The sequence below is a fragment of the Phoxinus phoxinus genome (genome assembly GCF_949152265.1).
Source record: "Phoxinus phoxinus genome assembly, chromosome: 5".
Taxonomy (NCBI): Eukaryota; Metazoa; Chordata; class Actinopteri; order Cypriniformes; family Leuciscidae; genus Phoxinus; species Phoxinus phoxinus.
The window spans coordinates 24663140-24678292 of NC_136880.1; the positions used below are offsets into that span (position 1 = coordinate 24663140).

At 36.9% G+C, this 15153-nt stretch overlaps 2 protein-coding genes across 4 annotated transcripts; one reads left to right on the forward strand and one right to left on the reverse strand.

Moving 5' to 3' along the window:
• The first annotated feature begins 4176 nt into the window (after positions 1-4176).
• fitm1l (fat storage inducing transmembrane protein 1, like) lies at positions 4177-7131 on the forward strand. Of its 2 annotated transcripts, XM_079614368.1 has the most exons (3): positions 4177-4210; positions 5234-5315; positions 6118-7131. In XM_079614368.1, exons 1-3 carry the CDS (start codon positions 4192-4194, stop codon positions 6815-6817), a joined length of 801 nt encoding a protein of 266 aa, XP_079470494.1. In that variant the 5' UTR covers positions 4177-4191; the 3' UTR covers positions 6818-7131. The 2 variants fall into 2 exon arrangements, with proteins under 2 accessions (XP_079470494.1, XP_079470493.1); XM_079614367.1 differs by lacking the exon at positions 4177-4210 and having other exon boundaries at positions 4988-5315.
• A 139-nt stretch (positions 7132-7270) lies between these two features.
• Positions 7271-15149, reverse strand: trnau1apb (tRNA selenocysteine 1 associated protein 1b). 2 transcript variants are annotated; one of them, XM_079614365.1, is made up of 10 exons: positions 14768-14996; positions 14138-14235; positions 12464-12563; positions 11983-12035; positions 11258-11299; positions 9479-9610; positions 8935-9054; positions 8294-8531; positions 8157-8199; positions 7271-8063 (listed from the first exon to the last, which is right to left on the reverse strand). In XM_079614365.1, exons 1-10 carry the CDS (start codon positions 14801-14803, stop codon positions 7921-7923), a joined length of 1005 nt encoding a protein of 334 aa, XP_079470491.1. In that variant the 5' UTR covers positions 14804-14996; the 3' UTR covers positions 7271-7920. The 2 variants fall into 2 exon arrangements, with proteins under 2 accessions (XP_079470491.1, XP_079470492.1); XM_079614366.1 differs by lacking the exon at positions 11258-11299 and having other exon boundaries at positions 14768-15149.
• Positions 15150-15153: the final 4 nt, after the last annotated feature.

Consider the following 15153-nt stretch of genomic DNA (forward strand, 5'->3'; position numbering starts at 1 on the left):
AATGCTTCATAAGAGCCCATAGTATGGTGTCAAGTGATATGGTGGCGAGCAGGGGTGCTGATGGTTCTTGTTAAGGGAGATTATCAGGGGACGTCACTAATGCAGCAGATTCCCAGCCAACTCGAAGTGTTCACCAGAGAGACCTTTCAACACCATGTCATGTTCCTGTCACTGCAGAACAGTGCTAAAGACATTTATTATTGCTAAACTCATATCACCACACTGGGTTGGATCTCTCGCCTGTGGGATTTATTTTACGCACAGTTATTGTGCAAATACTGGACATCCATCTGAACTGACTCTTAAGCAGGTACTGTTTTAGTATTCATCTTTAAACAATTCAAAAAATGGCTAACACTTTTCAATAAGGTTAAGGCATTAGGTATAAAGAACTAACAATGATCATTTTATTATAGCATTTATGGATCTTGGTTAAAGTTAATTTATGAAAACACTTTTCTAAATCACAAATTATAATAAATGTATAAATAATTGAAATAATTTTATAAAATCTATAAATGTACTATCAATTATTGTTATACTGTACATACATTATACAACTTTAAATGCTATACATTTATTAGTAGGCCTATATGTGGTAATTAACATTAAACAAGATAATTATCATAATTATAAAAAATAAACTATAAAACTTATAAATGCTTTCATGAGTATTATTACTTCATATTAATCTATACCTTACTACTAGGTTTTACCAAACCGAGATGGGGGAAAAAAAATAATTGCATTATAGGCCTATACCTATGTTTTCTTAAAAGGAATCACAACATAAGCACCCTCATAATTCCAGCTTCAACAAGGGACATCTGAGATAAAAGTAGTTATTGAAAGGTTTCTGACAGCATTAAGCAGAGGATAACTAGGTGCTAGATGTAACCATACATCTAGTGGCTGTTAGCCATTGGAGTATCCTGCATTCCTGAGAGGTCTCACAGTCACACCATTCCCTGAACAGCACACAGTCACAATAGACAACTTATATATATATATGGCCGTTAAACAGTCCTAATGTTCCAAAGAAAAAGTAACAGGATAACAGGTTGTCATAAGAATGTCGACCCTCCATTTAATAAACAGGATGTCTGAAAGCACAAAGAGTAGTGCTTGAATAGTGTGAATGTCTTTTATTAGCACTTTGTCTGTTGAATTCTTAATAAAGATCTACATCAAGTTCTTTTAATATAAAGTGGCATCTGAGATCAAGAGCTTTTAGCGTGTATATCTACAACGTAACAATGTTAAATACTATTATACAGTATAGACAATATAAAAGAAATGACCTTAGCACAACCCCAAATTCGTTCAACTTTGATTCAAGATTGTCAATACTATTTTCAGTAAAAACTAATGAAAATATTCCTGTTTAATGGCATTCTCTCATCTTGAAAGTTCAGTATTTGAGACAATGCCTTTGAGTGCCTCTTGACTGGTGACTGATTGTATGATGCTGGGCATGACGCATGTCAGTCCGTCTGAACTGTCTGGATTTAGCAGTTTTTCCAGCCCAGCGGCGGGACGGAGCACACCCAGCCATGCAGCTGCCCTGGATCCCAATCAAAGCTTTAGCAGAGGATTAATGGGAAGAGCCAGGGATGACTGTGCTCTTCAGTCAAGAGAACAGACAGCATACTTTATCTGGGTGTCATAAGAACCTATTAAAAGGTTAAATGTAGTTATGAAGCAAAATGGTCTCAGATAATCCCGTTAATTTAAGCCTTTAAACATAAAAAGTGATCAACAGTGAACAATTTACTATAAAAACAGGCCGGTATAGTAGATATATTACCGTACTTATGCAAATTTGCATGCTGGTTATAAAAAAAGGTTTACAGACCAAGAATATAATACAAGAATAAAGGTGAAGTAAATTTTTTATGTGTTGGTGTTTTTTAAGCATTAGAATGTGTGATAAGTTGTTTCATATACTGTGTAACTGCAGGATGTTTTAAAGATACTATTGTGTGTCTATTTAAAGCATAAGGGCAGCTGATAAACCGCAGACATGCTGTTCATTCTATGAGAATGACACAGTGACTCCAGCCATTCCCAAGAGCCCATTTTAAATGTGTCATATTTTAAGAGTCCGTGAACGCCTGGGACATCGGTAAGTAATATTTGTGTATTTTATTTTTTTTAGCAAATCCTGATCTGTAGATTCAGTTTACACAATGAAATAACGATTATTGTTAAGATTCTTTATATGGCTCGCTTTTTTATATTCTGGTGTTACCCAAAAGAAAATGACATGCAGTTAAATATGATACATTAATTTGAATGATTAAATGAGGTATATACTAGCACATTCTTACTGTATAAAAAAACACAGGGATGAGCATCTATATGTGCATAAGGTGCATAAGGCTTATACCTGTAAGGATTACTTTAGGTACAGATGAAGAGTATATCAATCAAAAACAATTTCTTTGAGAGAGTATCTCAAAAGGCCATCTAAATGAATACAGGGTTCATAGATTTATAAACTCCATTAATGGTCTGACATCAGCAGCTTGACAATACACAAGCTGTTAATGAAGTGTAAATCTTTAATTTTAATGCATTGTATTCAGTATTAATAATATTTTTTGTGAACAATTGTTTTTATTGAGCAGTCAGTTCAATATTAGAAAAAATAAACAACACATTAAAGTGTAACCCATACCCCCCACCAACTGTTGACGTATACTGTGCTAAGGAATTGTAAGACATTGTTGTGGAAAAGGTAAACAATAAAAATAGGCATAATCTTATGATTTTATCTTTACTTACCAACCATAAATGTGAAATATTAATTAAATAATTCAGTATCCTATATTGATAAGAATTGCCCTCTGGCCCATCATTCAGACATTAATAATAAAAAAATTATAACTCTTATTTTAAAAGATATTCTGATTTCATACAGCACAACTTCACATTTGACTTGAATCCTGTGAAACCTCAATTCAAGAACCAGGGGGCGTCATAGCATAAGATACTGTGATCGAGGAAGCTCATCGGTTGAAGAAAGGGGTTTTAAACTCCTTTAAAGCGCCTTCTGGTAAACAGTTCTATCCAATGAGCATAAGCTGAAAACTAAGTAAACAAGTTATACAATAGTTATACAAAAACAAAAATATGTATATAAAAAATATCTAAAATGATATATATATGGCTATATACACACACACACACACTAAATTGTTTTTGAAAATGTAAAAAATGCAGAAAGTTTTCTGTGAGGGTTGTGTTTAGGTGCTATAATACAGTTTGACCACATGTACAATATAAAAATCATGTATATGGGAAGTCCCCATAAGATATGATTCATAAGGACACATTTGTATAATGACATGGGTATTACACTGGTATTACAACATAAATTAGGTTTATGGGGACATTTCCTGAGTTCTCGCAATTAAAATGGCTTAAAAAACATAACGTTTTATTAAAATGTAAAAATGCAGAAAGTTTTCTGTGATGGGTAGTTTTAGGGGTAGGCGTAGGGGGATATAATATACAGTTTGTACAGTATAAAAACCCTTACATCTGTGGAATGTCCTCATAATGATAGATCCAACTTTGTGTGTGTCTACGTGCGTGTGAGAAAACGTTGACAACTTGAAATCATAGGTTATTGATATCTGTATGATGTGATGAAACATTCTTGGCTTAAATATATTCTAGTCAGGGTAGCACATATTTAATTTTTGACAGGAATGAAAATGAGGCTATGACGGATAAACAGTTTGTTAAATGGATTGGTATTTAACAGCATGCCCATTGTTCGGCTGATGATCATCATTCTATCATCTTCATCTAAACATGAGCTAAAACTACTTTATAATCAAATCATAAAAATTTTAGGTTTCCTAACAATTCCTTTATATTGTGGAAATATGGATATGTCTTGAATTTCATAAGAAAAACAGTAGGAGAGGAAAACATTTATTTACAGGAATACTTCACCATTACACACTGCATGCTATTAAAACACATACCAAACACACTAAATTTTTCTTAATATGGAGCTCATTCGAGAAAGCCGGGAGAGAGAGCAGACGGGTGTTTGAAAGAGCCAGAGAAGATAATGCAGCTGGTGCAGACAGTGGAGGCCATAAAGGGACTCGGTGATTGACAGAGACAGGCAGAACCGACAGCTGAATCTAAGAATGGAGAAAGCAGCAGAGAGGGATGAAGAAACAGTACGAAGGTTAGAGCTAAATATGGCTGAATTGAAAAGCACCCCATAGCATTTACTGACATGTATACAGCAGTGAACCACTGACATTTTAAGAGCACCACTTTAAACTCATCCACCGAAAAAGAGCGCTAAAATGTGTTACCGAGATGTTTAAGGTTTAGACTCATTTGCTGTTGTAAACACTTATTCACATTTGTCATTTTTGTCAAGTTTTTTTGATTAACAATCATTTGGTCCACTAACGGCAATACAGTTACAGAGCATTTTCACACAGAACTGTCTAATTGCAACATGACACCCGCCAACATGAACGTACAGAAGGCGACAACATTTCTTTTTCTGTTCTGAGGGGGTGGGGAGGGCCATGTGAAAGGTGCAAGAGACCCTCTTAGAGCAGTTCTGCTAGAGAAATGAAAGAGACCAACGGATTCAAAGAACTTGGATATCAGGAATGAATTGGATTTTCTTTCTCTTGGATGCAAGGCGTAAACGGAAGTTGTTGGCTGCAAGCACATAAAGGGGGAGTGCTCCCAGATTTCCAGAAAGATACAGATCAGAAGAGAGACAGGCCATGAAAATCACCTGAAGGTTAGAGGACACCAACTATAAGAAGAGGAAGCTACTAAAGAGCACATGCCATTTTTATACCGGGTTTAAATGCATCTATATATGCGACTAAAACATATATTGCTGGAAAAGTGATTCCAGTGAATGAGAACATATTGCAAACAGTCAATTGGAAAAGACATTCGAATGTATCATTAGACAGGCTTACTGTTTGATAACGTACATAAATTCATTGTGTATTTTACAACTCTGACACAATGCAGCTGTCACTGAGGAAGTTTTTGTAGGATTCTGAGAGAAACTGGACTCTTAACAACAACCAATCCATATTAACTGTAATTTGCTGGTGTGGTTAAGGAAAAATACAAATGTTTCTAAACTCTATCCTTGTGGTCATTACTGACCTAGCAGCTGGACTTCTCGGCAATGCATCTTTTCGACGTCATTTTCATTTGTTGCTTTCAGCATTGCTTTTGTTTGGGCCCCTCCTGAGTCTATGGGTTTCCCATTATAGTGTGTTTGCAAAAAGGACTCACTTTCTCTACAGGTAAGCAGCTCAAACTCAAATATGTGTAAATGAATGTCAATAAAATTCAATGATTCAATTAAGCAATACCACACTAGTAAGCACGCTGGTGTTCTATGGCCTCGTGCCAATCACAACAGCATGATTGCATGTGTGGCATTGCTTCTACACAACAGTTCAATAAACAAGAAGTATAAATTGAGTTACTTACATTGTTGAACCTATATTGCCTATTTTTGCTCTGTGCTTGAAAATACATCCAAAAGAATTGAAAGAAAAATCAAACCATCGCGTTTCTGTGCAACGCACAATAGTAACTTTTCCGAACTGTTTTTAATGAATCGGTTGAGTGAATGATTCAATGACTCACTCATAAAGACAGCAAAATCCGAATATGCATGTCTCCCTACTGTTCAGTAGGCCGAAAACAGAGTAGATACTTATTTTACTAGTAGCTTCGCAACCTTTAAAAAGTGTTTTATATAGTATGAATCAGGGGCATTTCTAGAGGCACAGGCCACCCTTTAAAAAAAAAGTGTACCTATAATTTGAGGCTTCTTTAAAATGGTAAATGGACTGCATTTATATAGCGCTTTCATAGACCTAATGGCCACCAAAGTGCTTTACCGATATTGTTATGAAAATACAGTGTATATATTATATACATATATATTGTCTTTTCCTGAAGTCGTTCACAAGCTGCACATGCAATAAAGAATTCCTTCATCACTGACAATTGCACTTGCAAATGAGTGAAAACTAAATATAGAATACAAGACTGTGCTCAATATTAATAGAGTAATAATATGTCATTCACTTGTAGGGTTTTCCTGCGCTCAGGCTGGGGCTGGACCTGCATCTTTGTTGGCTCTTTTGTCTTTGTCCTCTCTTTCTCAGTTCGTCGCTCACTCACACTTTCCCTGCGACACCTTTCTCGGCTAGCTGTGGCAGGTGGATTGTGGCTGAGCTTCCGCAAACTGCTTTGTCTATTGGAGAATGCCACCGGGAGCTGTTATGAACCCCTCAGCTCCAGTCTTGAGCTGGCTTCAGGGACCAATGGAGATGGCCAACCTTTATTGCTTTTACGGGAAGGTGAAACAAAGGAGGCCTGTGTCCGCTCTGGCATGTTGTGGCGTGGCTATGAAGTATCTGAAGATGCCCTCCTGCTGTGTTTGTGCTGCCTGCTTCTGGCTGAAGAGACTGCAGTATTTGGGCCGTACCTTTGCCTGGGTGGACCCTCTGAAGCCCCGCTGCGCATCCTCTTCCTGTTCTGTGTCCTTCTGTTGAGTCTCTGGGTGTTCCTGCTACTCTGTCTGCTGGCTTACTTCCCAGAATTTCCTACTCAGCTTCTGGGAGGCGCTCTGGGTTGTTTGAGCTGGAGAGCATTGTATCAGGGATGGTACCGACTTGGACCTAGTTGGTACTGCCCCGGGAGGCCAGGGGTTGGACTTTTGTCCACACAGAGCAAACAGCATGAGACAACGGAGACACTGTGTGAAACGAATGATAAAGACATCAACTAGAGAAGGCATGAGGAATTAAATCTTGGCTGAATTTGGACTAACTATATAATGCTTGATTACACCAGTGAAACCTAAAGAATATACACCCAAATTTGTCAATGCAAAATTAATGTCTATTTGATCAAATTGCTGGTATTAATACATTTCATTCATGCATATACTGATTGAATACTTACTCAGACCCTGACAATGAAAAAAATGGAATTTCAACATCATAGGTGGGGGTCGAGAAGGTACCGGGATAGTTCAGTCCAAAATAAAAAAGTAATCACTTACTTCGAGTTCCAAACCTGTATGATTTCTTTTGTACGTTTTCCAATGCTGTTTGAACCTCTGTGGCCTACAAAATATATTTTGCGTTTGTGAACTATCCCTATTTTTTGCCAATGGTTTTGACCCTAATACAGTACTATTTTCACAGAGAAAATTATTCCAAACAAATGAAGAAACAAATGAGATACCACATTAATTTATTAAGCTCATCCTTGACCATCTCAATTTGTTTTTTTATTACAAAAATACTCCAGAATTTCTGAAAATCTCAGCTTTAAATAAAAAACTTGTGATTCAATTATGCTCAAACTCGTATGTAATTTAAGGACAGACAGATTAATTTTGGGTCAGTGTCCCATTCATTTTTACACAATTCAAAATTACCCATCTCTTGAACAAAGTTTTCAAAAAACATCAGTGGTCTCATGACAAGACAATAAGATATATATTCAAAGAGATATAAATGCCAATGTAGACCACACTATTTTAGTTTTAGTACCCACAAAGCATGCTTCAAATTTCTATAATGGAAAAGTTTAATAAGGCAAGAGCAGGAATAGCTCCCGGTTAAAATGACAATGGAAATAAGTCGATTATTTCCATTTATCTTAAAAAAATCTGTTCAACAAAACCTTAACTACACAACTCTGAAAAGAAGAAAAAAGGTGATGGACACGCACATAGAAAAAACATCTTGTCTGCTGGGAGGAAGCTCCAAATAAAAAGCTGAAAAGGAGGAAAACTTTCTCTGAAAACTTGCTCAGAGCATTATAAAAAGGCATGTTCCTTCACAAAGTATAATAATCCTGGACAGTGGTTGGTACAGTCAGTCAAGAACCATTCATCATAGGAATTTCAGATGTGACACTGTCCAATGGCTGCCAGTGGCAGTCCATGAGTGAATCATAGAACTCCTCACTACGCTCCATGTATTGCTTATTTAAGGCATCCACATCCACCTGCAGGTTTGGGTCTGAGGGAGAAGAAAGATGGTGAGTAACTCACTGATGTACATTCTTGCTATAATCAAGGATTTGGTCAACTAATCAGTGGAACTAAATATTACCTTCAGCAGGGTCCTCCTCAACGTCCTCAGTGCCATCATGGGACTGCAAAAGTAAAATAAAAATGGTAAATTCTAGAACAGAAACTTTTTTTGAAAAACAAAAATGCTTTTCATTGTGTTTGCGGCTGCTAAGATACCTCAGTGGATCCCTGCATGTCAGCGGGGTTTGGGGGCACCCCCATAGGTGGTGGTACTCCCATCATCCCATGTGGAACTGGTGGGGGGGTAGCATACGGGTTATATCCGTAGTTGTAACCGCTGTACTGATCATAGCCCCACTGTGGATAGTAATTGTTATAGGGCTGCTGATAGTACTGCTGTTGATAGTTGCTGTTGTAGCTATTATTCTGGTTGTGGTAACTGCTTGATTTGTTGCTAAAATGTAAAAAAAGAGAGAAAATAACAAGATTTTATGAGGATTTATCAGGTGAAAGTTCAAATATTAGGACTAAGTCTCACTGACCACACAAAACTTAATGACAATGAATATACAGTAATAAACATTTGAAGTGGATCGAAAAAGTTCATCAAATATGTCTTAAGACAAGAACGGATATTGTTCAAAATTAATGTATAACTCTGGTGAAAGGTTTTGATCCACTTCTAATGTTGACTACTGTACATCAAAATAAAAGAATATTACTTAACTACATATATGCAATATATATATATATATATATATATATATATATATATATATATATATATATATAATATAGATATTTAATTTATTTCTTAAAACCATGAGTTATACAATCAGAAATTGTATGAAATATACCCTTTGTTGACGGCGATGCTTATCCTGATGGATTTTCCTCCCAGGCCTGATGCGTTCTGAAACTCCTCGAGGGCTTTCTTCTGTTCATTCTCATCACTAAACTTCACAAAGCCATAACCCCTGTTTGAAAGAACTAGACCATCAGCACCCGTTCTCTCGCTCTTCATGCGCCTCATCATGCAGTTTATGCATATTTCAATATTTATTCAGAAAGTAAAATATTTATTTGATGGTAGAACTGAAACTTCACTTTTACTTTTAACATGAAGTAGCATCACTTCAATTGTGAGTTGCTCTTGCTTACCCTATATGGGGAAAACAATAGTTTTAGCAGATTTGTAACAACGGCAAATCACTTCCATGTATTGTCTGGCCCTTTTTAGGAGAGGGAGGGTAAAGAGTATCGACTGAAAATAAGCTTTTAAAAAAATATTAAACAAAATGTAAAGGAGACCTCATTCTGTGGTGAAGATCAGTAGGTCGAACTGTCAGAGAAAGCCAAGTAAGGTTATGCAGTACATGTGATGGCTAAAACATTTCATACCTGGAGTTCCCATAGGGATCAGTGACAACTTTGGCTCCTTTGCATGAAGGGAATTTTTTCAGAAAAAACTGATGAAGCTGGTAGTCATCCACTTCTGATGTGAGATCTCCAACAAAGACAGAGAATTCTGGGCTGAGAAAGAAAGGAAACCATATAAAGTGGGGGGAAAAACTCCACAATTTACATTTATTTAATTTTTGTAAAAACGTTAATATTTAACCACAAAAAAAGCAGCTGGGTCATTCAGTGTTAAATAAACCAAATTTTGGAAACTTCCCCAGCTAATTTTCTTTTATTTTGTTAATATTTTTCTTAAGAAAGGCAAACATTAATAGTGATAAAAGCTAAACTATTAAATATCATGGATGAATATTTACTGAGTAACCCACTCTTTTGTAAAGGGGGGTCAAAATGACCATTTTCACCTGAGATTTGAAGCCAAAATACGCATTGGGGGCGTAAAGCTTAACTTCCATAGGAATTAAATGAAATTCGCTTGCTTGCTCTGCTCCGCGCCAGTGGACACGCACTGTTACACACCGCTTATCGGTTCCACTGCGTTTATCAGTCCTGGGGAACACTCGTTTTACACGTATTTGGCGCTCCCTATTGTTGAGGGTGTATTATTGACATGTGAAAGTCTAGACCCTAAATATAAGATGACCCCATTTTTTCAGATGTATTTCCAAGAAGAAGAAAAAACAGTCTTATCTTCGGAACAACACGGTATGTGAAAATGCACTATCCAAACTTAAATGGCTGTAATTCATGAAAGCCTTGGAATACAGACCTACGGATGGTCTCTTTTTAAAGACACAAAGCAGATTGCTGAAGTGTAAGCAAGCAAAAAACTAAAAAAGTTACGTTTAAATTTACTGTAAAGCAAATGTACTGCACTAAACAAATTTTTTATACAAAATATTTTATTAAATAATTTGGACTCTAAATAATCTATAAAATCAAAGCCAAGTCTCATTTTACTGTTTTCATGGGAACACAAGGTCTGATTTTTAAATAGTTTTCACAGAATACTGAGGGTGTAAGCTTTTGAAAGATACCTAATTTGATGATTATTAAAATATGTGATTGTAAACAAAGACAATAAATAAGCACCAAGCGTCCCGCTACCAGGACACTTTTTTCTTTTAAAGGGGAATGTCTGAAGAACAAATTAGAAGGAAACAAGATGCATTTGTAGTTTCAACCTATCGAAACAACTGCATAGAACAGTGGTTCCCAAACTTCAACTCGCGGCCCACAGAACCAAACACGTACGTTTTTGGTTGCATTTTAACAGACCTGACTATTTGTGTCGCGTTGGTTAATGAGGACTTAGAAACAGAGATTGTTAACAGACTTTATGGAATAAACTGGCAATGAACAAAAAATGCAGAGAGTGGGTTACCGAGCCCAGGCCCCATTCCAGAATGAAGTCGAGCTCTCTAGCTGTAATACACATATATCAGACTTTTGTCCTGTCCATTGCTATGGTCACTAAATCAGTTTACAAATAACTGCACACCGACGCGTTACGGCTAATGAGCCTACATCAGATTCAGGTATGTCATCACCCTGATGATGGCTTATTAACTGCAACGCGTCGGTGCGCGGTTATTTGTAAACTGATTTTAATTGCCTAAACCATGACTAAATAAAGGCTTTTTATATATTTAGTTAAATTCTCGAGTGCTTTGGCATGACATGTTTTTACTGTATTTTCTTTGTTTAACTTTAATTTTGTCTTTTTGATGTCAGGCATTGCTAACGATTTATCCTTACTTGTAGATGGAGAAAGATCTGCATTTATCCTTTTCAGCGACCCTGTTGATAACCATTTATCCATGTTTAAATCTGTTGTAGCTCACAGTTACTTTATACAGCAAAAGTATGGTAGATAAATTGGTGGCTTATTCTTAACATAACTGAACAGCAAGCTTAAATAGTGAATACACAGTAACAATTTTATATTTATTTTTTATTTAATTATATATTGAATTATTATATTAAATTAGACATTTTTACATACATTAACAAAATTATTATTTTTAGTAACAGTAGGCTAAATGGCGTTGTTTCCAAACAAAGGAAAAAAGATATGTATATTGGTATAGGCCAAAATGAGTTGAAAAATATCAGCATATCGGATGTAGGCAAAAAAACAATATTGTGCATTCCTAATAATGATGCTGCCCGTCTTTCTAAAGACATTCTCCCATCTATAATTTGGCTTTACATTTAGGTTAAAATAGTAATTTTTAACCCCCCTCTCCCCCTCCCCCACTACAAAATAATGGATTACTCAGTAAATATTTATACATGGCATTTTATATTTTGGCTTTCATTCCTATTTTTGTTAGTCTTTCTTCACAAAAAATATTAACACAATTTTAATTGAGCCAGGCACCTCTGGTTGAGTTGTCACAGAATGAACCAACTGCTTTCTGTTTGGTTTCTCAAAAATAAATCAGAAACCAAAATGTTAATTATGGACATTGTGTGCTTACCCAGGCTCTGGCCTTTTCCCATATGTTGCATAGTTTAGCTTGAACTTCCTGGGCTGAAATAAAAAGAAATACAACCATTGAGCAAATGGAATGACACTTTGCCTGTAGTATGGACATAATTCGCTAACAAAGTGTCTTATTATTTGAGTAAGGAAGCTATTATTTCCACATACCTCCACCAATCAGTACTGGCTTTATCCCATTCGTCAGCTAGTTCCTAACAGAGTTTATTCACCAGCTTCAAACAAAGTCATTTTATAAACAGCCTCAACCACCTTCCTTAGGGAAGAAATTGAGCTCTGTAACTTGCCCATCACTAGTAATGTATAGAGTAATAACTGAAATGTCTCATATGAGGTGGGGGCCATGCTGGATATGCCTTCCTATAATAATCTAAATAAATGAATGTATTGAATTTAAATATAGATTAAATTGTATAGATGAACTATACAATTTAATGGATGCAAGTTTGGAGTCTCACCGGATTTGATCCTGGAACCAGCTTCCCATTAAGCCTCTGCACACAACGATCAACGCTGGCCTCATCCGACATCTCCACAAAACAGTATCCAGCCGAGCCTCTGAGGAAACACAGAACAGTTATTTGAAAATTGGACGAACGGTATAAGACTGTGTACCCTTTGCCTTGAATGAGGAAAAGAACTATAACCCATGCATGGCAAAATAGTGATATATAGACTAACAACATTTTTTTTTTTAATTAAACTATGTATATTTAGCTTGATAATGTAGGGAAAATGACTGTCGTTTGCATTGCTTCATGATAGTGAGCGGTGCTAAAAATTGGTGTGATTTGCTTGCCACGATTCTGATTGGAGATTTTTCTCCAGAATCATGGGTAATGTGAAATACCACTGTTTAACAATTATTTAAACATTTGAATTGAAATGATGCAGGCTCGATGGTTTCAACCTCGTAGCTCATAGGTCTATCAGTAGGGTTGGATTTTGGTTGCCACATGTCAGTTTAATTGGTGCCAACAGTGCAAAACTGCAAATCTTAGACTGTAGACAATGTGAAACATATATTGTTCTCAATTGAGTCCACCTCCACTGTCTTTCCCACATGTGGAGAAGCCCGAAGAGGCCTAACACCCGGACTGTTGCTGCCCAAAGTGGATCGGTGATGGTTTGGGCATCGGTATCATGGTATTCCCTATTGTGTTTGATGGGCACTGCCAAAGGACTACTCAACCATTCTGGAGGACCATGTGCACCTACTGATTTAAAAAAATTGTACCCTGAAGGGGATGTATAAGCATAATGCACCAATTCACAGAGCAAGACTTGTTGTGACAGAACGGTTTGATGAACATGAAAGTAAAGTTGAACATCTCCCATGGCCTGCACTGCCACCAGATCATCTAACATTTTCCTCCACCAGCATTACATATGGCGCTTTTCCACTGCATGGTACGGCTCAGTACGGTTCGGTGCAGCATGGATCGGCTCGCTTCGCTTTTCCACAGCAGTTAGTACCCATTCAAAGTGGGTGGGATTATAGACTGATCGTTATAGTTTTTCCGCTCCTTCGGCAACCAACGAGAAGAACGTCTCCACTTCGTCCACGATTCAGCCATTTCTTTTTTGGACGTTTTTTTTCTTCAAAGTCAAACAAGTAGTTTAAAGACAGGTGCTACAGCAGTGGCTGTTACTGGCTATTTAAATCTAGCGGGTTTAATGTCTTGTGTCGCAAATACAATGACGCCGGTAGTGACGATTATGTCTGACCAATCAGTGATCTGCAGTGTTTTCACGTCACATTTTAGTATCGGTATGGTACGCTTGGAACCTCAACAGAGGTGGTACCATTTAAAGCAAGCCGTACCATGCAGTGGAAAAGAGCCAATAGTGACCCGGCCAATTGTTCTGGAAGAGGATTGGCTCAAAATCCCTCTGGCCACTGTGAAGGACTTGTATCTGTCATTGCCAAGATGAATTGATGCCGTTTGGCCGCAAAAGGAGGCCCTACACCACACTAATAAATGATTGTGGTCTAAAACCAGGTGTTTCAGTTTCATTGTCTACCCTGTGTAAATTACTGTTAAAAAATCCCTTTGGAGAAAATGAATGGGCCTTTTTTAATATATCCGGAACAGACTGTTACAATATTTAGAGAAGAGATGTCATCTTACCCGGTAACTCGATGTGTAATAATTTTTACACCGTATGCAGTCTCTCCCATTGTGCTGAAAGCTTGCTTAATGAAGTTTTCATCCATGTATGGGTCTAACTGAAAAACAAATAATAAAATGAATGGTATAAGTTCCAGCAGATGTATACATAAAACGTTAATAATTTACAGGAGAAAAAAAACAAAACATCTGCGTCACGTGTCCGTTTACAGCGCAATCACCGGCGATATACAACTTTAACGATCAATTTTACTTAACTTACGGTTTAGTGCACTACACTGTTGTTTAGTTGGTAAGTTAACTAGAAATCATAAACCGGACATTGTCTCAATATTTACACTACGACACAAAAGCACTTGTACAAACACGAGGTGCTTCTCGAGAATAAACATGAGGAAACAAACTACGAATTAATTAGCACTATGTTTACATAAAACGATTTAATACTATTTTAATTCGATGTACATTAGGTATTTATTTATGCAGTGACTTATTCTGTTTAGTGTTTACTTGTTCTGGCCTGTTGGTCGTGCTTGCGTAACATCGAGCTAAAACCACATGCTGCTGGTTTCTAACCTATACATACTCGCTGAATTATCGAAGAAAAGTAAGCAAAAACACAATACTTACATCACCCATCCATAAGCTTGTCATTCTGTTAAACATCTTGCCGGCTAAAAGTGTTGCACCTCAAAAGTTTGTGAAATTAAACGATTGTTGGCTGCCGAATTTGCCTGGTGGTTCGTGAAGCTAGCAGAACGTCGTTTACTCTGAAGACACACTTCCGCTTCCGGCCGCGCAGCTCTCAGGTCCAGAGAGTTCACTCCCAGTCCCTCCTGGAAGTCTGTCTATTTGGTTCACTCATGGTTCAGTACACTGTACTATATCTGTAAAGAATTCATGCATGGTTTCCCTTCCAACAGCTACTGTTTTTTATTATAAAATTAAGTAAATATTATTACTAGTGTGCAGCTGCGCATATGTTATTCCGAGTTTGACTTCAAGGGGCAGTAGTG